The sequence below is a fragment of the Salarias fasciatus genome, chromosome 11 (assembly GCF_902148845.1).
Source record: "Salarias fasciatus chromosome 11, fSalaFa1.1, whole genome shotgun sequence".
Classification (NCBI taxonomy): Eukaryota; Metazoa; Chordata; class Actinopteri; order Blenniiformes; family Blenniidae; genus Salarias; species Salarias fasciatus.
Window position 1 is genome coordinate 30,886,431 of NC_043755.1, and position 22,007 is coordinate 30,908,437.

At 42.5% G+C, this 22,007-nt stretch overlaps 1 protein-coding gene across 1 annotated transcript in view; it reads right to left on the reverse strand.

Annotated features, from left to right (window-relative positions):
- LOC115397484 (semaphorin-7A) overlaps positions 1–22,007 on the reverse strand; it is a 54,761-nt gene that overhangs the window by 26,238 nt on the left and 6,516 nt on the right. Inside the window, exons 2-5 of the mRNA XM_030103841.1 lie at positions 15,386–15,525; positions 9,894–9,956; positions 2,471–2,566; positions 582–687 (exon numbers count right to left, since the gene is read on the reverse strand). Of these exons, the coding sequence (XP_029959701.1) occupies positions 582–687; positions 2,471–2,566; positions 9,894–9,956; positions 15,386–15,525 (405 nt within the window). The remainder of the gene's footprint in view (positions 1–581; positions 688–2,470; positions 2,567–9,893; positions 9,957–15,385; positions 15,526–22,007) is intronic.

The window sequence follows — 22,007 nt, forward strand, 5'->3', positions numbered from 1 at the left end:
ATCTTTTATTTCAGAGACACACAGAAAATCTGGAATTAAGCCAAAATGTGCTCCTAGCGTGACGTGAATAGTTCTGTGAGCTAATTTTTTCTCGATACGTGAGACGTGACAGTGATTTGTTGTTTTGTCCAGTCTGCTGATGAAGTAGCGTCACTTACTATGAAGATAGGGTTGATTTCTTCCCCCTTCACGATAAACGCTTTGGTGTTGGAGTTTGTTTCTGTTTCCCTCCGTGGAGCCGAGCATCTGCCGAGGCCGACACTTCGGCACCATCTCCGCTCCAACGTTCTAATCACTTGGGATTTATTTTGCTGGCGTGATAAACTGAAAGCAAATCTTTTAACTCTCGGCATCAGAGAAGTGTCTGCTTGTTCACATCATCAGAAGAATTAAAAAAGAAAAAAAAAACAGAGCTTTGAACTCCTTCTCTTCGACCTGAGCGGGGGCTGATTATCTCTGCTGAGCGCAGCGGCGTGCCACCTGGAGCTCCGGTTCGCCGGGTTCACCGCTTCTCTCAAGGATTTCCTCCTTGAAGCACATTTCTGAACTGAGACTTGTAATTTCCTGCGTGCGGCCGTTACCTGCTGTCAAGCTGAGGGACTTCTGGGAGGGGTAGGGCGGCGAGATCTCGGAGGCGGGCGCGATGTGCCCTCCGCCCTGGACGTCCGTCAGCACCGTGTCGTTCACCTGCAGGCGGCGGGGAAGACATTTCACTCTGCAACGCTTCACTCTGCACTACAAGCACGAGGTTTTCACAGCTGTAAAGAAACGAATGCAGGTCAAAGACAAACCGTTCCTTTCAGCATCCAGAGTTTCTCCTTTTTCTGGCACATTTTGAGTTTGAGGGTTTCGGCCCGCTTGAGTCACTGAAAATGCAACTTTTTGGAAGTTCCCTAGGTGGAACTTTTTGAAAATGCTCCAACTCGTGTTCTGGAATGCTGACGGCACCCTCTTCAATGTTTCTCGCGTTTCCGTGTAAACACAAAACTTCTCTGAAACAAAAACCCCAAAATGATGCATTTTCACTAGAATTGTTGCAAGTGGGGCCTTTGGTTCTTTCTTTTTCAGTTTTTTCACTTGGATGAAGACGGATGTTGAGTCCTGATCCTGCTGTTTTCTTGCTCTGAATGTTTCTCAGCTCCAACCAGCTGAAACTGTGTCATTACTGAGCTCTACAGAAAGCTTGATAACAGCTGCTCATACTGTCAGAGGTTAAAAATAAAACCTTCCAGGGACAAAGACTTCCCTGAAAAACGACTTTCTGAATATTTTGGAAAAACTGAATGAAGATTGCTTTTTTTTTTTTTTTTTTTTTTTTTTGTACAGGCTGAAACGTTGAAATGTTCCCTTTCATCTTCAACCAGCTCACATTACTGTCAGACAGAGTAAAGTCGAAGCAGAGGGAGGCCCGGTTTGTTATGTGTGTAAAAACTTTCCAGTGTTGACTGGATGCTTGACAGTTTAACACAAATATGAAAAGATGTGTTGATCTCGCAAATCAGATTTGCTCGTCTGCTGTGGAAACACAAAAATGAGATCAACTTAGCCTGCCTGAATTGCTTTTTCCTTTCCATCAACGAGTGAACGACTGTTTTTGTGACAACACGACAGGAAGTGCTGCTTGGAAGGTACAGAAAAATAACTGTTTGGCACTGTTGTGTGTTGTTGTTCCTTTGAAGAGGCTGCATGAATGGATGAATGTGGGTGAACCTGAAGAGCTTTGTGTTCATGATGATCGTCAGGTTATCTGTAACGTCACATTACTGAAGCCCCACTTACACGAAAACGTTGTGAAAACGATGTCTGTTTCCATGGAAGCAGCAGAAACAATGAAAACGACGGAGTTTTCATGTTGTGCCACTGCTCTAAGCGTTTATCAATGGTGAACACACGACCGCTGGTATCGACAGACGAGCGCACGAGTGTGTGGAAGAACTATTTACTGCAGTCGTGGTGCATCTGCGCAGTAGCAGCGTCTCCATGGCGACAGCGTCAGATCGTTTTCGCTCGTTTATACGAAGACGAAACCAGAGCGCTTTCAATAAAATCTGACTTGGATGCCAACTTCAGCAGCTCTGAGCACCATCGTCCGTAAACGAACACCCAAAATGCAACAGAAGTTTTGTGCTCTGTGTAAAGACTCCAAAAGACGGTTCCTGCTGCAGAGAGGTGAGACTATTCTGAGATTTTCCTTTCTTCAGCAAAAGGCTGATTGGAGTTCTTTTTAAGGGTTAAATGTAAAAAAAAAAAAAAAAAAAAAGAAAACACTCTGGTATTGAGCACTCTGTTGCCGCTCAGTGAAAAATGTCAACGTATCCATGGGGGGGTGTTGTCATTACCTGGTCTTCGTTTAACCAGTAGATGTGAATAAATGCAAAATGCAGTCGACGCGGGGATCATTCAGGCTCTTGGTGAGGCTCTCACAGCAGGAGGAAGTGCAACAAACATATTTCTCTGCAGGAACTCTTACCAGCATCCAGCACCTGGGGCTCCCGGCGTTCGTTCCGCAGACCATGAACGTGTCGTTTAGTTTCTGAATGACGGTGATGAAATTGTCACACTCCAGCTGTTGGAGACAAGCAGCCAAAAAAACAGGAGAGACAAAAGCAGAAAATTATGCAGAAGCAAGAGGGAACGGAAGACAAATAGACAGATTGGTAGAGGGATTAGGAAGGAAAAACAGAGCAGGAGCCTATGTGGAAAAAGTGATTAGAGAGAACCGGGAAAAAAAAAGAAGAAAACAACCAAGGGACAGAGAGAACAAACACAGGAAGGCAGGAAGGTGGAGGGGAGGGATAGAGAAACAAAGCAAGAGCACAGAACCAAACTGATTACCGGAGAAAAAGCGGATTGCTCAAGGAAAGGCATGCAGGAGAGATTGGAAGTCGTCCACACTCTGAACATTTTTGGCAGACAACTCAGAGGAGATTCAGACCTGCAGTCCTGCACCGCATCACTTATTCATCAAGCACCAAAAAACCGGCCCCTTATCCCCAAGATGTTTCTGGATGGAGGATGAAAATGAATATGGAGCAGAAGTTGAGACAGTAAATTGTGGTTGCAGGTCACAGCGGCGCTCAGGCACAAGTTTCCCGTGGTGCGTCACCGGCGAAAAATGAGATAAGTGCTTCTTTCGAGGCAATAATACAATCTCAATTCCAGATGGGTCTCTATGGACAGTCCAAGTGCATCACAAATTCAATAAAAAAAAAAAAAAAACCAGGGCCAGCGCTTGTGTAAGTGTGTGTGGAGGTGGAGCTGTAGGTGGCTGCGGAGGCGGATGTGTAGGCTCACATGTTTGGTTTTTATTATTTTGTGTATGCAACTTTCTGTGTCCTTGTGTGAGAAATACTGAAGTAATTCAGGTTTAGTGCGCCGGGATTTTAGATTAAGTTTAAGAAAGAGTTTGAATGTTGGCAGTTAGAAGATATAAAAGAATCTTCAAGACTCCACGCCACATCTCTAATTTACAGTCTCAAAGTCTCAAGCAAACAAGCCCTGCGGTATCATGAAAACATGATGAAGCAGTGTCTCATTGGTTTGAATAGTAAAGCCTAAATTCCACAAAACGTAAATAGAAACCAAATGCATTGATTTGCATGAGCCCAATTTTTTAATCCTCATATGAAACACAACATACCACATTGAAAACAAGAAATTTTACACTGGAAAATATTTTTTTGATATGAGTTGATTTTAATAGTATGCTGAAAATGTTGTAACGTGACCTTATTAAACTGTCTGCAAACATGTGGAAAGTGACACAACGGCTGCTTGTGTTCCAGCTGTGGCTCAATGTCACGAAGAAGGGGGCGCAGCAAACTTAGATAAACAAAATTCTTTTCTTCTCTTCTGAACAAATGTAACAAAATAGCTGCTGCAAAATTAACCAAAACAAAGAGGCACAAAAACGGTTAAATGGCTTCCAATAAACACAAAACCAAACGGGTGAATTGAAGGAGACTCTTACAAAAGGCAGAGCTGAGCATGAAAACAAAAGAGCTATTGGGGGGAAAAAAAGGACAGATTTATTAAAATCTTGTCAGCAACGCCAAGCTGTGATAAAATTCTGCCAGTGTCAGATATTTGGGGTGATTGTGATTAACTGACCGATAGAAAGGTGTGAATCGTGCTGATGAGCACGGCGCTTGTGCTGAACGGCCACAGCTAAAGATGCTTCAAGGCTTCGAGCTGCAACCGCATCTAAATTCTGCTCCAAACACATGAACACCATCAGGGCGAGGAATCCGTTCATGTGTCAGGCTAGGTTCTTTTCCATGAATGGAAGGCGCACGCTTATGACTTATACCTGTGCAAACTTCATGTCGTGCCCAAGGTGTGTTTGACTCATGTCATACAGCACGGTTGGCTGTGAGCTTATAAGACTGTTCAAATCGCTCAGTGTGCCTGTTTTATCCCATTTCTGTCAGATGCAGGAACGTCTCTCCAGTCCCGAGCTGTTCTTATCAAATGTTTTCTCTGTGTGAAAGGTGTGGACTCCACCAGCCTCTGGACTTTTCTGCTACAGACTCATTTTCTTGGTCTTGCTCAGATATACAAGGCCTCACCTGAAAGAAATGTTGGATAGATGGAGAAGCGTTGCTCTGAAACCTCAACATATTTATCAGTAGTAGTTCCTTTTATGTGTCAGCTGCACTCACGATCAGAACAAATGCTACACCGTATGATGTGGAGTCATTAGAAAGCTTTTTTTTTTCTCTCTTTTTCAGGTCTTACTGAAATTTCTTGAGGTATTTTCAACTTTTTCTGTATTTTTCAGCTTTTTTGCACTTTTTTCACATTCTTCTAACTTTTATCAGCTTTTTCAACCATCCACCACATCACCCCCGTCTGAAAGCAGCTCCATTGGCTCCCTATCAAATTGCGGATCATTTTTAAGATACTTCTGTTTGCATTTAAAGCCATCCACAATCTCTCTCTCTCTCTCTCTCTCTCTCTCTCTCCCTCTCTCTCTCAGTTTAAAACCAGCCTCAAAACTCATCTGTTTCAATGTGCCTATCTTCTGTAATTTCACTCTTTTTTTTCATTGTATACACTTCCTTCAACTCGTTCAGCCTAATGGGGCTTTTCTTCAACCTCTGTCCACTTTTTTTTTTTTTTTTTTTAGCTTTTTTTCCACTTTTGTTCTTTAACTTTTTCTGCATTACCGGTGAGCATTTTCAGCTCAGCATTCTTTCTATTTTTTGTAGTTATTCTAATTTTGCAACTTTTTTGACCCCCCCCCCCCCACACACACACACACACACACACAACTTTTAAGGATATCTTTTTAGCTGTTTTGAACTTCTTATCCCTTTGTTTAACTTTTGAAGCTTTTTTCAATCTTTCTGCCTTCTTTCTGATCAGACCCGTTGCCAGACATCAGTCTCAAGGGGAAAACAACTCTGTCCCCCCAACCCCAAGGACATGAGCTGAAAGCTCACACAAACATGCAAACCTCACTCTGTCTTACCCCTCACTCTTCTACAGCCGCATTACATATGCACTTTTTCTTGATCCAGGAAATGGTGCGGCGGAACAGTTCTTCTTCTTCTTCTTCTTCTTCTTCTTCTTCTTCTTCTTCTTCTTCTTCTTCTTCTTCTTCTTCTTCTTCTTCTTCTTCTTCTTCTTCTTCTTCTTCTTCTTCTTCTTCTTCTTCTTCTTCTTCTTCTTCTTCTTCTTCTTCTTCTTCTTCTTCTTCTTCTTCTTCTTCTTCTTCTTCTTCTTCTTCTTCTTCTTCTCAGCTGCCATCTCCTCGTTCTTCAGGGAATCAATGTTGCTGGTGGGCTCAATACAGTCAGAGGACTCCACGGAACAGGCGGTGACCGTAGGAGCCTTGGATTGATGGACACACTCCAGAGGCTCACAACTTTCTGAAGACTCAGAGCAGTCATTTTGTGTGGGAGGTGTCGGACTGTCAGGCCTTGGACCAATGTCTTGAGCTGTCAACTCTCCTGAAGGTACTGCTGGACACTTTGACTGCAGTGCGACCTGTTTTCAGCAAAGCTCCGAGTTATAAAAGGATGGTTGAGGATCCCTTCAGGAGTGATCCTCTCCTCGGCGTCCCAGTGGAGCATGGCCTTCATCAGAGCTATGCACTCCTTCAGTTCGGGGGGGGGGACACCCTATGTACAAATTCTAGTGCTGTCAGTTTTAATCGCATTGATCATAATTTAATCGCATTGATCGCAATTAATCGTGATTAATTCATGGAGAACTGTCCACAATTAACTTTTTTAAAGTTGAGATTAATCGCAATGAAGAATCTAATCCTCATAAATCAGTCCCAATGTCAGGAAAAACACTATATATCCTCTAGTTCTTTTCTTTGACCCCAATGGCAGACCTCAATGGATTAATCGCGATTAAAACTGACAGCACTAACAAATTCACAATACAAAACAGTGTTGTCGACACACCACACGCAACCAAGAACAATCCCAAACCCCAATCTAGACAACACCAAAACAGAGCCGACAACCAACGAGCCATGAGAAAGCTGGCGTTCCCTCCCTTCTCTCAGGTGGATACATGCTCCTCAGGAACGAAGAAAAATGCTCGTTTTCTCAAGTGTCCCGGAACAAATGCAGCTCTGGTCATGACACCAAGTACTTCACGAGAAACTCAAGTGCAGAAATCAGAGGGAGAATGCAAAGAAGGAAAGAGAGTGAGTTTAGAAGGCGTTTTCTGAAAGAACCAACGCTACTAGAGAAGTTTCTGACCACACAAGAAAAAGATCCTCCCAGAGGATGTCTCAGGGGGAAGAAGCTACAAGAAACGGATAACATCTCCTCACAACCCTGGCTAGACAAACTAAATCCTCCATTCCTGTAAAGTTTGGATAGATGGAGCTTTAGTCTGCAGGACATGATGTCTCTGGTTTTTTAAAAGAACAATAAATGAGCTTGGAGTCAAAGCGTCATGTGGATTCTGTCTTCTCATACAGCTTCAACTTGTATTTGTGGATTGCGTGGTGAACTGTGTTCCCCGGGTGCTTCTGAGCCCAAGCAGAGAGAATAATGCCTGTTTTCAATGCCGTGCTGCCTGAAGGCTCCAGGCTTCCACTTTAACCTTTGGCCTTGTCCTCTGCACAAACATTTATAATGATTCTCTGAGGATCTTGTATGTTACACAGTGGATAATATCGCTGAAATAGTCAAAGTCGGTCAGGATTTCATTTTCAGGCATCGTTTTTAAAGTGTTTTCCTAATTTTTTGGGCACAATCTGTTTGCAGACATGTGTCAATGCTTATTTAAATTGAACATAGCGCCCCCAATGTTTCTGCAGCTATATGGGATTATAGAGTAAATCTGTCTGAGCAGAATTCATGGAATGTCTCTTTTAAAACATATATCCACTGCAGATCTCGAACTGAAAAGCCCAGAGAGGATTGAGTTATTTAGAGTGGAGAATTGCCGGGTTTGGTTCTCTTTACTCTCTCTGTATTCTGTTCAGGCTGAAGTATTTTTCTCCTGAGTGTGCTTGCTTGTTAGCCTCGGCTTTTTGAGACTCTATGCTCCATATAAAATGATGCTGAAGTGGGCAGACAATCTATAAACATGCCGGACTGGCAGGTATTGGCAAACATGCAGTCTGTCCATCAAATTAGGCTCTTCGCTTCAGTTGCTCGGCTCCATCCAAATTCTGCGGTTTCATATTCGTAAAAGATGTTCCCTCCTGTCCTTCATTCCCCTTCACAGGACCGGTGGTTTTTACTGCATCACTTAGGACGTTCTCCACCATCTGTCACTGCCAGGCTCTCTGGAAGCCGCGGCTCTATTTGTGCAGGGAAGACAGTGCCGTCTTTGTTTTGTGCCATAACTCCAGCAACACCTTTCTGGATGCATATAAACAACTGCTGTCGGCTTCAGTCAGCGGAGGATCTCAGGGCCGTCCAAAAGATAGAAAACACATCTCATATTCAGATGAGTTTTGGAACACATTTGTCAGGTGGCATAATGGCTCTGGCTGGAATGTCTCACTAGAGTCTAACCTACAGGGAGAAGCTCACTGTGAAGGAGGCAGTTTTTGGCCAAAACACACACACACACACACACACACACACACACACACACACACACACACACACACACACACACACACACACACACACACCTCCACCAAGAAGTGGCAGTGTTACAAATTCTGGGTATAAAAGATTTTGTCAAACACGGAGATGTTAATTTTTGTAGAGTTCCTCAAGATTCAAATAAAAGCATTTCTGCATCGACCTGAACAATGGTATTTTCTCAGTGCTGCGCTCAGGAAGAGGATTTCATTGGTCTCTCATGTGCCGTTTACTCAGACAGCTGTAATTCCATATGTTTCAAAATGAAGACAGAAGATTAAATTGACTTCACAAGCATCAGCACAGACATCAGCAGCGCTTCAGTGTGTATAACTGCAAATGTTCTCTTGTCATGTTAAAAGGTACAGACTCCCCAGCTCCATAATTGCACCATTTACAAATCCGTTACAGACCTTTTTTTTTGATGGTCTATGTTTTTAATGTGCATCAATCGTTGCATTCTTGCTTTGTTGAACTGTGTCCCTCAGTCTCGGGCTGTGAGGAGCTTATCCATATCCATATGTGTTCCACGTCTCCGGATACCAACAGATGGGTTTCAAATGAATGAATCATTGCCAAGCCTCATTCATTATAATCTAAAAGTGTTTCATCAGCAAGCTATTGAAAAAATAATGGTCATGGATATTTGTTTACCAGGTTAAGAAGCACATTCTGCAGTCATTTTCCAAAACTTGAGCCTTTCCTGGTTCTAGTATCCAAAGATAACCAAACTCCAATCATGTCACAGCAAAAGCATTCAATACAGGGATCCTTTGTATCCAGAAAAATAGATATAATGGTCATCAATACCATTAGGATGTGAAGTGAAGAACACTGATCATGTGTGATGTGTTCAAAGCAGCAGAAATAATAGACATTTGAGAAGTGTGTTCCCAGTCTGCAGAGGTCAGTATTAATCCAAAATGGAGGACTGAGTCATGTGTGACCAATCTTCACCTTGACATCCAGTCATGCAACTTTCTGCACTTCAGTTTGAATATAAAGCAGGTGGATGTGACACAGTGGCTGATCAGTGCATCTCACTGCTACTCAAACACTTTGGATTAAATTCAAATGGATCCAGTGAATTAAAACTCTGATTATTCACTATGATATTCTCATGGCTTCTTCAATAAAGCAGTGTAAACCAGACCTGCTCTTACTGGTGATGGAGATTTGGTAGATTGTGCTTGTTAGTGACTCACCTTCAATGTTAAATATGTAAAATATGACCTTCCTCCAGTTCAACGATCAGACTGATATCCTGTTCCAATGATGAAAGATCAGGTTTTTAATTTGATTAAAGGCTTTAAATACCACTCCTTTAACGACCATCTTTTCATGCCTGGATTTTGCGCGACGTGTTAAACAACTCGGGATTATGTCTCAGCCTTCCAGCATTTAAACATTCACTCTGAGATCTATCCTGCCACATTTTAGACTCATTTCAGGGCTGACTACTGTAGTAAAACTCTGCAGCCTCTGTGGAATACCATTAAATTATTCACTGCAATTATCAACTGCTCAGTGAACTGTACAGAGTTTGATTTGTTGTTTGGAGGTGAGGCTGTCCCCCGTGTACATTTTTATCTCATCTGCATAGATTAACATTTTATACGTCTTTATTTCCCCTCGTGTGTCTCATCTCATTTATTTGAGATATTTAAATCCCCAGTTAATACAAGCCTTATCACTGTAATAGAATTAAAGCTGAGCCACAGCAACAAACCTCCATGCTGATGAGAATGACGGTGAGAAACGGGATGGTGTTGATGTTTCTGATGGAGGACAGGCTCAGATTAGACAGAGGGGAGAAGTTTCTACCTCGAGAGGTTTGCCCTTTGCTTTGCAGGTATCAATGGCAGTCTGATCGGAGGCTGCGGGGATCTGCGGAGGAAGAAGAGGGCGTTTAGTGAAATGCTCATCAGGCGCTGCTCTGCTTCAGCCTGAAAACGGTGACCTTGCTGAAACACAAACTTTCACCCAGACGTCCACCAATCACAAGCTCTTTCATCGTTTTTCCATTATAAGCTATTACTGAAATAAAAAGCTGGTTTTCCCTCGAGCCGTTTCAAGAAGAATCTTCTTGAACTTGTTGCTCCCCGTTTATGATGGTGGCGAAAGCAGCAGAAGGAGCGGCGCAAAGAGACAGAATGAAATAATCCCTTTGAGAGCGCCGCTGAGCATCGTGCCCTTGAGCCAGACAAACCGAGGTTCCCCATCGCGACTAGATAATTGAGTTTTCTGACCCCTTAATAATAAATGTTTCCCTTCACAATCGTTAGATCTCAAAGAAGTTACAGTTTTTCAAAAGGGGGTGGGGAGGGCTGCTGCTGTTGACTGTTGCTCTTTGTAGGATTTCTAAATATACCCGCCTCTGCTTCAGGCATCCTCTCTTCATCTTGTTATCACACTTGCTGAGTTAATAAAGTTACTTCATAAGCAGACTGGATGAAAACTATGGAATGAAGGGCTGCTGATTCCCACACTCAGTGAGTTAATGGGAGTGAGGCCGGGCTGTAACCCTCCTCTGGTCCATGAATTATCCTTAATGCAGACTGATATAAGAACATATGTTGCCCCTGCTGAGCGATGAAGCTGCTTTATCAGCACACTGGACAACACACATCGAATAAATGTCTAAAACTCCAAATGACCTTTTATAAATTGAGTGAAACTCTTGTGATTCACATCACACAGTTTGCCTCATAAATAGCAGTTAATTTTGATTTGAATTAAGATTTCCTGTATTTTCAGCAGATTAATAGGAAATAAGTAACATTGCATCAGATGTTTCCGAGCCTTCCTCTTCCTGCAGGCCACACTGTGCAGACCTGACCTGCACTGGTGATCCTCCATAATCAGCTCTGTTTCTTCCTGCATGCCTCAGCCATTCATTTCACCTCACCACCGCCACCGCCGCCACCACCGCCACCACCGCCACCACCACCACCACACCTCAAACGAGTCCAAAGATGATAACAGAAAGAGAAGAAAAGAAAACACAGAATGGCGTCCAATATTATCACAATGAAAGGTTAATGATGCCCGAAAGAGATTCTTCCTGTTAAATATGAGAGACAAATAACACATTTTAACATCACTTATTCCCATTTTTTTTAATTAAAGCTCGTGTCTGGAGTTTTGAAAGAGAGAGGTTTTTTTAATCCAACGTCTCAGGTTCCGCCCTCCCTCTGCTTTCATGAGCGACCAAGCCACGCCCCTTTAATTGTGCACGCGCATTATCTGTCGGGTGAAAATGAGAGCCTCCGAGTCCTACAGCATCCTACATGTTCAGCTGTTTACGGTGGATGTTCAGCAGACAGTGGATATATCCGAGGTAAGCAGGGCGGCTGCTGCGTTGCTAACTCTCCTCTGCCTGGGCGAGCGGCCGTGCTCTCTGGCTGCTCCACACTTTGATTGACAGCATGACAAGGCGGAAGCTTGAACTCTATTGGCTGAAGCTGACCTGTGCTTTTTCGGATAACATGGGGATCTATGAGACGAAGGCGGGGCTCATAAATAAATTTTTATATTGCTTTATGCTAATATTATATTATTGTATCGAACCAGACGAACACATTTAAGCTCTGTTAAAAAATGATACATACGTTGGAAACGAACGGAAACTCCAGACACGAGCTTTAAAAATGAATTGGATTAGGCACTAATCAACCCCCGACCCCTGATTGCTTCACAAAATGCATCCTGATGCAAACCTGCAGCAGAAATGATGCAACACGACAAAATGTCCCATATATGTAAAACACACATCAGGAGCAGTGTTTCTCCTCCCGTCGGTCCGTCTACACTCAAGAAAACCCGATGTGAAACCTGCAATCTTGTTCTTAAAGAGCATCTCCAGTCTGCTCGGAAAGCCTCTTCAGTTTGTGAGACTAGTCAGAGCTGACAGTGTTGCCCACACACTGTGTAATTTCAAGGCCGGCGCTCAGAGAATTATGCTTCTTCTCCACACACTGAGAGGGCTGGAGCGTCGTCATTGTATGCATGACCCAACATCCGCAGCCTCGCTACACCTCGGCTCGCTCGACGTGTTACAGCTGGATGACATCTGCAAAGGTTTCCATCCTGTACAGCAACAAGGTGGAGATGCATCTTTAGAGCTGCATTTGTTTGCATTTAAAGTATGAACGACTGTGGTTATTTTCAAGAGAAATGTCTGTGTGCATTTTAAAAGACAGATTGGCACCATTGTCAAAATCTGCATAGATAAGAGCATCTCTGTCTTCTCTTTTACCACTTTGCTCACATTAGAGCCCAGTATTTATAATTCATTAAAATGAGGGGTGTCCAAACTGCACTGAGGGTCACAAATATAATAGCATCCGTCTGCACTGCAGGGCCACTGAATTTCAATGAAATCTTTCAAACTCACTTGAAATTTCACTTTTCTTCAGTTCTTTTTTTCTGAGATTAGCCTTGTTTTGGTACAAAGCAACATTGTTGAAGCTCTACTCAGAGCAGAGTATCAATCCTGGTCCGATCCTGGTCATGGAGAGCCGCTGTCCTGCATCTTCAAGGCAGCGTTTACAGGACATTTGAAGTGAAAACTATTTGTTTCTCTGTTTACATTTCAGAAAGGCTTCGTGCTTACACACCAACATTCTGAAAATGATATCTCTTTAATTATATAATTAGCACACCAGGCCACGAGTTGGCACTGCTTATTCAGATAATGATGTGCTATAAACATAAACAACAGGAGAACACGGACATTCGTATGGACAGATGACCAAGTTGGATGGTTATTACGGTGACGGTCGACTCTAAACTATCAAGTCCAGGAGAATCTGGACTGAGAGTCAAGACAGTCTGGAGGAAAACTGTTCTTATTGTCCATCGACTGACTATGTGCAGATCTGTTTACTACAGCTGTGGTGCGTATGAACAATTGCAGCATTTTCAGCGTCTACACGGAGGTGAAGCCTGAGCGTTTCCAGAAAGTTGTTTTATTCTGTATTTTAAAAAGTTCCTCGTTGGCAAGTGTTTGAAAAAATGGCTCAGAGCACCATCATCATGTAAACAGAGCCTCAAAACGCAGCAAAAGTTTTGTGTTTTCACTTGAAAACATCCTGTAAACAGGACCTTAAATGCAAGAACATTGAGTTAAGACTCCCATCCATCAGTGTTTTTTTTTGTCTTGAATCTGCCCTTCCCGCAGCACTGCTGCCATTAAAGGAGACTTTTTCATTCTAATGTCACAGGAAAGTACATTCAATCAATAAATAATTGACAAGAATTTCGTGATAAAGGCACAGCTGCTCATTCGGAACTCACCAAAAAACTTCTTCAAACGGTTCTTCGCACATCCAGTCTTTATAGTTGAGTAAATACCCTGCAGGCTGCAGCTCAGCGCTTCAATGAGAGAGCAGTATTGATCTTCCCTAATACTTTAAGAACAAAGCTAATATGCTAAAGGGCTGGTATCTAACTAATTGTATCCTGGCTGGATGAACGGATTTGAATGCATTCACACCTGGAAGCAGACGGATGGAGTCGCGGTGAACTTGGGTACAACTTTAAAAAACTTTCGATACATTTTGGAAGTCTGTTTACATGACAGTGGTGCTCCAAAGCACTTAAGAAGCAACTTTTTGGAAGCGGGTTCTGTGACTGCGGTGGAAAACAAGACTTTCTGAAAATGCTCAGAGCTCGTCCGCTTGTTGAAGGCAGAAGCGCTGCTGCTGGTCCTGCACACCTCGGCCACGGTAAAGAGTCCTTCTCACATGCCTGAGTAGATGAGCAATAACAATGTTTTTCTCCAGAGTGGCATGATCCCCACAGTCCGTCTGCCTTTTCATTTGAAACATAATAAATGGAGCCTGAAATTCACAGGTACACTGTAAAAAAAATTCCGCAGAATTTACGGTAAAATACTGGCAGCTGTGGTTGCCAGAAATTCCCCGTAAAAATTACAGTAACCATGTAGATGACTTTACGGTATAGTGACTGTACATTTTGCAGTATAAAACTGTTACTTGTTTACAATAATCTCCTGTTAAAATTACAGTCTATCTCAGTAATAAACACAACACTTCAAAAATTAATTTAATTAGTATTTGTTCATTTCCCAAGCCACTTTGTCCTTTTCAGGATCACAGGGGGCTGGAGCCAATCCCAGCTACTTCAGGCAAGGACGGGGTCACTGGACAGTTCACCAGTTTGTCGCAGGGCTGACACACAGTCATACACATTTACTGGAGGCAATTAACCTGGCATGCATGATTTTGGACTGCAGGAGGAAGCCAGAATACCCAGAGGGAACCCACACACATGCAAACTCCACAGAGGCCTCAAGCCCCTACCGGTATTTGAACCTGGGACCTTCTGGCTGTGAGGCAAGAGCACTGAACCACTGCGCCGCCTTGCAGCCCATACCTGCAATCTCTTCTAGGATATATATATATATAGGCTCATAATGAATTGTATGCGCTCAACTTGTGCTCCAAACAGTCAATTGATAACATTAAATAACAACAGCTGATATTATGTCATTGTGAAATATTGTTTTTCTTTAAATCAGCAATATATGGACCACATTTTGAACATGTTTTTTCTGTAGAAATGACAGTGTATATCAGTGGTCGTGAATGAGATTTGGCTTCGGGCCATTGTTTTTTGGGCACTTGGAACATGGGCTGGGGAGGGGGGGGGCGTACACACGCGCGCGGACTGGACTGTGTGGGGGGTGCGTGTACGGTCGCGGGCCCGGGGGGTGCGTGCATGCTTGCGTGCACCCATTGCAATCCAGTCGTGGGCCGGATTGGGCGGTTTGGCCCGCAGGCTGCCATTTGACTGTCACTGGTGCATAACATGATGAATGATTAACGGTTTTTCCCTGTAAATTTAAACGTACACATCTGTGGAATCCGTGATTTATCCTGAATAATACTGCAGATTATAGACTTATTATCCACTTTTGTCTTCATGATATTTTCTCATAAATTTTACAATTCTTTGAAAAGATCACAGTAAAATTGTCTGTCTTTTATATATTAGAAAATTACAGTTATGCACTGTATCTTGATTTACAGAAATTCAGTGTATTTACTACGGTGATACACAATTCTGGAATTGACGGTGCTTTGCTGTTGCTATTTGACAGTTTTTTACTGTATTTTTTACAAACTTTTTTTACAGTGTACTATTGCAGTAAATAACCCAACAAGACACCTTTTACATATCAATCTGTCGGGCTTTTACACATAGAGACATCATCCATTCATTGTGGCTCTACAAACATTTTCTTAAAATAAAAGTAGTACAGTAATGAATCCTCCTGACACCAGTCCTACCTGCAGGTCACGGACCCCTCTGTCTGTGAAGGACAACACGTAGATCATGGCCTGTCCGCCCACGTACAGCGTGTCGGTCCCCTCCTGATGGTACATGCTGATGAAGTTCTCAGGTTTGGTGAAGTGAAACCTGGAGGGCTCTGAGGAACAAAACAACAGGGATGAGTCAGCAGACGGGTCGGAGCACGTTGCTAAAATGTATGTTTTTACCTGCAATTAGAATATTCCCCTTTGGTAATAGAGTTTAATTAATTCAAACAAGCTGAATGTGTTAAATGCATGCCAGAAAACAACCCGACAACACCAATTAAATGTCTGGAAGCTGAAAACATGCTGATGAGTGATGTAGAGCCGAGCAGCAAAGGAAAGAGAAAATGAAAAACTGTTTCTCAATAAAGATGCTCATAAAGCAGAGGAAGCAGAGGTGACTATGAATTCGAGAGGTCAACACATGGAGGTCTGGCTTTAGCCAACATAAGCTCCTTGCAGGTTCAGTCAGAGAGACTGATCTTTAATAAGAAACTCAGAAAGTTGAATTTTAATGTGAACCACACAGAAAGTAACAAACTTTAGGTTTGGCTCACCATGGAGCAAAGTAAGGTTGTTTTACAGCACAAGAATCTTGGAAGCCTAGAGAATCCCTACCCCCCTCCCTCGAACCAGGGTTTGAATCCCTCCTCACAATCTGCATGTCTGTCTTCTCCTTTTGCCTTTCTTCTACAACCAGTACAGCTGAAATTCTCCACCTGTGTTTGGTTCTGCGGGTTTCTTCCTGATAAAGGGAGTTTTTCCTTTCCACCGTCTCCTCTGTTGGCTCATGTGGAACTGTTTGGTTTTTCTCTGTAAAACTGCCTTGAAATGACTGTTGTGTTTGACGCTTTAGAAACAAAATTGATTTTAATTATAACAAAAGCCAACAGTTGTCGAGAAGATGTGTCAAAACTTTCACCAAATCCAGTCTCAAAGCTTTACGGCTCCTCCTGCCAACGCATGTTCCCTACAAACGTGGCAGCATTTAGAAGGGAAATCTCCCTTCTTGCTGTTAATGCCAGCAGCATTGTTAAAGCAGTGCTTGGTTACGACTTTACATTCAGACTTCCAGCGCCACCAGTGAGTTAAATCTGTTTACCAAAACACTTGACGTGTGATTCGTGCCCTTTGTGGTCCAACAGGGAGCCTCAGCAGAACACTGACGGTGGTGTGAGAGGAAAAGGGCATGTGGTGGGAGCCTAAATGTCTCCGTTATAATCATGCCTGCAAGTCTCATCGCAGACGTTCACTTCAATTACACTCCAGACACCTCCAGGAGGCTCAGAAGCACATTTGGGCGTATCTGAATCACACATCCAATCAGACTCACACTCACCTACACTGCGACTGTGCGCGCATTCAGAGACGGCAGAAAGTCTGCAAGTGTTGTGGTTTCACACAAAATGTACTCGCACCTATAGTAAGGGTATAAAAAGCAGTTGTGCCCGATTTTGCATGCTGTGAATAAAAGAAGCGGGGGTTTGGAACATCACAGTTTCAGTGTTTTTTGTTGAATTTTCAGCACTTCTCCATTCATTTCATGAAGAGGCCTTTCAGCAAACAGTCTGCAAACCTTGTATGAAAACAAGCACACTCTGTGAGATGAGATGTTCCTCCTCGTCGCTGAAATAAATACAGACGTCCAGTCTGACGGCGAAACCAGGAGGAAGTAGCAGCGAGTGGTGCCGAGACATGTTGCTAACCAACCAACTAAGTTTCTATGGAAACAGTAGCATCTCTCATTGGTGGAGGTCTAATTGATGAAGCTTGTATTTTATGAGAAAACGTTGAACAAACAAAGAAGCCCAGCATGGGTCAGTGTGGCTGAACAGCAGACACATCACCCTCTTAATTTCACTCTCTGGCAGTTGGAAAAAGAATAACATGGAGCGATCAACACCTCGAGACAGGTTGATTAAAATGTTAGATTGCTTCAAGTTCAAAGAAGAGCAAAAATAAACAGGTCTTTTTTTAGTTTAGCGTGCAGCTCACTCAGCCCTCTAAATCAACACCACAAAGACCAACAAAACGATACTCCACTTCGACAGATCGAAGCACACTGCGCTCTCTGCATACAAAGCCAGGAAGCAGAAAGAGTGGAAAGCTTCACAGTATCTTCATGTTTGTGTTTCATCTGACCTCAGCCACACCACAGACGTCCCTCATCAGGTGAGGAAGATGCGGACTGTGCTTCCTTGGGGAACTTCAAGATATCGATCATCCACAATTAGACTTCTGAGCTACTGCTGCACTCTGTGGTGCTGGAGGACCTGCAGCAGGTGGTGAGGGTGGCAGACTTTGCAAGCTAATGTCCACGTTCCACCAAAACTTATCCTTGCGAAATTTATAAAAAAAAAAAAAAATGCACTTTTTAATGCAAATGCTTAAAATTTAATTGTTTTGTGATATTGCTAATAGACTCATCTATTTTTAAGACTTGAGAAAAGTTATACACCTTAAAATCAAGAGGGCTTATCACAAAACTTAGGAATACATGAAAATTCCAAATTCGGCAAGATTTGAAAAGGTTTTCAATAGAAAAAATAAAAAGAAAAATTTCAACTTGATGTCATTTTTAATGAGGCCTGCTGCTACAACTCACAAAGAATGTCAAAATATCATTTCTCATTTAATTTTCTGCAATTAAAATGGGTGGAAAAAAATACTGAAACTAATTACTTTTCTTTGCTATTTTTTCACACTGCTAGAAGTTGGTGCTGGTTTCAGTGTGTGTTTGACACTTCTGCATTAGATATTTTCCAAGGGGAGTAAACCATATACGTAGGTGTCTGGGATAGCATATTTATTTTACTCTGCAGAGACTTTAAAAAAATGGCTAAAAACTGAAATATCATCTCAAATTGAAGTTGCCAACGTTCTGACCTGACTGGCAGGCCAGGTCAGGTTTGCTGAGCCAGGACTGGACCTGGATCATCTCCTGCAGCTTCCCGGGGTGAACCAGCAGCAGGTTCTTATAGGAGCACAGGTTCAACTGACATGAAAGATCAAAAAACAACGCCACTATGGAGACTTGACCGCCAATTTGTGGTAACTTTTCAGACACCTCCTGCTTAAAACCTAAAAAGTCAGACGGATCGTGAGGCCTCGATTTCACGGTCTGTATTCAGACTGGAAATCAAGATCGAGCCAGCTTTTGTACCACTGAATAACGTGTGCACAATCAAAGCTTTCCGAGCACTGGGGATGGTGGTGAATTTTGAAAATAATCACATCGCACTGAACAATAATAACTGAAAAACACATTTCTGGGTCAGGATTGCTTACAAAGAGCAGCAAACACAATAGACTACTGCCATTATTTATGTAGCCATCATATTAAAGGACATATGGTGTCATTGTTAAGTGCCAGTTTTGTGTTTTCATTATGCACGATTTAATTATGACAATTTTTGCATGTTGATTGTCATCAGCTCATGGATCATTAGCAGGGAGTGAATGACTCACAGACTGAACTGTGATATTTGGCTCTTTGTTTCAGCCAGTAGTTCCCTGTGGGCTGGAGGAACAGAGAATATGAGGATTTATTTGCACTGAGGTTCTCATACTTGGATTTGGAAAGTATAATGTGACACTCTTGAAAATGTGGAGCACACCCAGAGGCATTGCTTTGCTCTGTTCATGGAGCATTTCACCGTGATGTTTTTGGCAAATCAGAGAGCGAAGAGAGAGGATCCACAGCTTTCATGTGGGAGTGGGGTATTAAAAAAAATAAAAAGGTTGGTAACCACTATTTTAGTTACACGCAGAACGCTGTGAATGCTCAGGACAACAAATACCATCATTATGCAAAGCTAATCAGAACCAAATGTGTCATGGAAAAGTCATTTTGATGCATCCCTGCTGGAAGAAGCCTGGTGTTCCTTTGTTGCTCTCTGTCTTCATCCTCTGACTCCAACCAGTCCAGTCCAACAGAAAGCTGCCGTCTGCAAGCCCCGTCCCCTGTGGCTGCATACATTCTGTGTCTCTACATGTTGAATTTGAATTTGAAAATGTTGCATTTGTTGCTGGCTTCAGAGCTTCAGGGGCCTTCAGGTTGGAGAGGTTTGAATGTGTCCACAGGTTCGAATCCCACTGCCCCTCTGCAGCTCCCTGCTGCACTGCAGCAGCTCCTGACGTGTGATCAGCATAACTATTCATCACGAGGGTGATATGCAGAGCAATAACGTGCCTCGGGGAATCAATCATTTCTTTCTTCAGTCACCTCGAATAAGTGTTTCTAATTCTGACCCTGCAGCTTCAGTCTTTCATATTTGTATCATCTTCCAGCTGCAGAATCTAATAAATGTGTCCTCATAAAGCGTTTTTCAAAACAGGCACGAGAGAGCGAGGGCACAGTGGGAATATGGATCAAATACAAATAAACTGGCATCAACATCAGAGGCTAGAAAACTCAAATTTGCACTCATCAGGTACGATAGTAGAATACTGCATGAAATAACAGGATCAATGCTGAAGCTTTGAGCCTGCTCTTGTCTCGGTTCTCCAGCGACTAATATGAAAACTTTATTATGCAAATTTTGGAAATTTCTGTTTTGTTTTTGGACGATTACAAAAAAGAAGATATTATACTTCTATACACATCCTACTTCCGGAATACGTAACCCACAAGTCAAGACAGAAAGGTCCGCCTGCACAGGCAGGAGCTAAACCCGGAACAGCAGGTTGAATCGACAGGATCAGATTCAAATGACTGATCTTAACAGCAGTCAGGAATATTGTGTTTTCCTTTAATCTGGATCATTTCTTCTGCCACATTTCATATTCCTCATTTGGGAAGTCAAACTAGAAGAAAATATTAACCAGGGGTGTCAAACATAAGGCCCGTGGGCCAAAACGGGCCTTAAAGAGGCTCCAAAATGGCCAAACCACCAAGCAGATTGTTAAAAACAAAAATCAATATTTTCTTTAAAATTTGAACAAATTTCTGAAGAGTAGAGTTTCCTGGTTTAACCCACTCAAGATGAAACTGTTTAGAGCACTATGAACATTTTGTGACCCGCTGGTGTGACTTTAGGGGTCGCATGCACATATATTCATGCACATTTCTTTTCCAGTTATCAGAATATCATGTTTCTTGATGTGGACATATCAGCTTCATCGTTAGCCATCACACACTTCATGGTTTAACTTGTATCATAGTTTTGAGTCAGAAACTTAACACTTAATTTGCTCATTCTTTGCACAGTTAATAGTTTGTTTCTTTTTAAATTGACATGCTAATAGTCATGCGCTTCTCTCTCATGTGGTAAACATGCGTCTTTTTTTGTGGGTTGACCTTTCAAGAACTGAGGGTTTTCACACTGCAGCAGTGGTTGAATGTCTGAAGGGATCGGAGGAGCACGGATGGAATATTCAGACTTGTGCTCTAAGATTCCCACTTCATTTCCTCTCTCAAAGCATTTTCACCGACAATTTCAAACAAGACTTTTATGGAGGTAAACTGAATCAATTACCAGCTTTCCACAAAGCAATATGACGTTGTTAATTAAGTGAATGAGTGTTTTTGAGAAGGGTAGTTTTTCCAATCCAAGCAGTGTGACAGTAGATGTAATTAACAACCATTTAACACTGTTTCCACATCCGATGGGCCTTTCCTCTTAAGTCGTTTTACTCATATCCTGCCACTGCTGATGGGACTGAAGTTTTGAGTCAGAAATTTAATCAAGTTTTGAATTAAAAGAGAATTTAATTACCTACTCACTAGACTTTATGAAACAGGAGGTCTCGGCATTCAATCATCAATGATGTGACTTAAAACAAGTGAAGTTAAGAGCTGAAGAAGAAGAAAGTAGAAAGAACTCATTAGAAAGCACCAAAAAATACTGGTTCCATTACTTTAACAAGATACTTGGTGACTTGTATGTAGCATCCTGGATGATCTCATCTAACCTTGTTACAGTTTCGTCACAGAGACGTTTCTGTGTGATTGTCGAGATGTAAAATCCTCTGTTATGTATTCCGTCTCTGGCGACTCGCAGCACCAAACCGCATGAGCACATTAAAAGATAGCAGCTCTCTGCTACGGCTGCAGTTAATTTGAAAAGGCTTTGTTCCCCTCTTCTAATGAGACGGTGACGACTGGAACACGGGAGCGAACGGCAGAGCGTCCGTCTGGATTGTTCCGGTGCGGCTTGTTGAAAACATGTTCAAGGTGTTGTGGTTCAGCTTGTTTGGCGGCGTGTCAAAAAATCCAACACAGCTATAGGAAAATGAAAGTCATGTCAACAATGCAGGTTAGATTTTTCATGAAATTGCTTTGTGAGAGAGGAAAAGCAGCGGCAGTATTGAGGCTGAAGACGCCTTATGGCTCCTCCGATCCTTTTCCCCTCAGACATTTAATCATTGCTGCTGCGCCAAAGCCTTAAATTCTTAAAAGGTCAGCTGAGAAAAACAGCCACATGTTTTCATTAAAGTCACACTTTCTTCCACATGAGCAGAGCACGGGACTCTATTAGCAGCTCAGTTCAACTGCACAAAGAATGAGCACATTTAAGAAGACTAAACCGGAATGGTAATTTTTGGACGTCGTTTCAGCTTGAAAAGCATTTTTAATAAAACAAGAGGAGCAGTC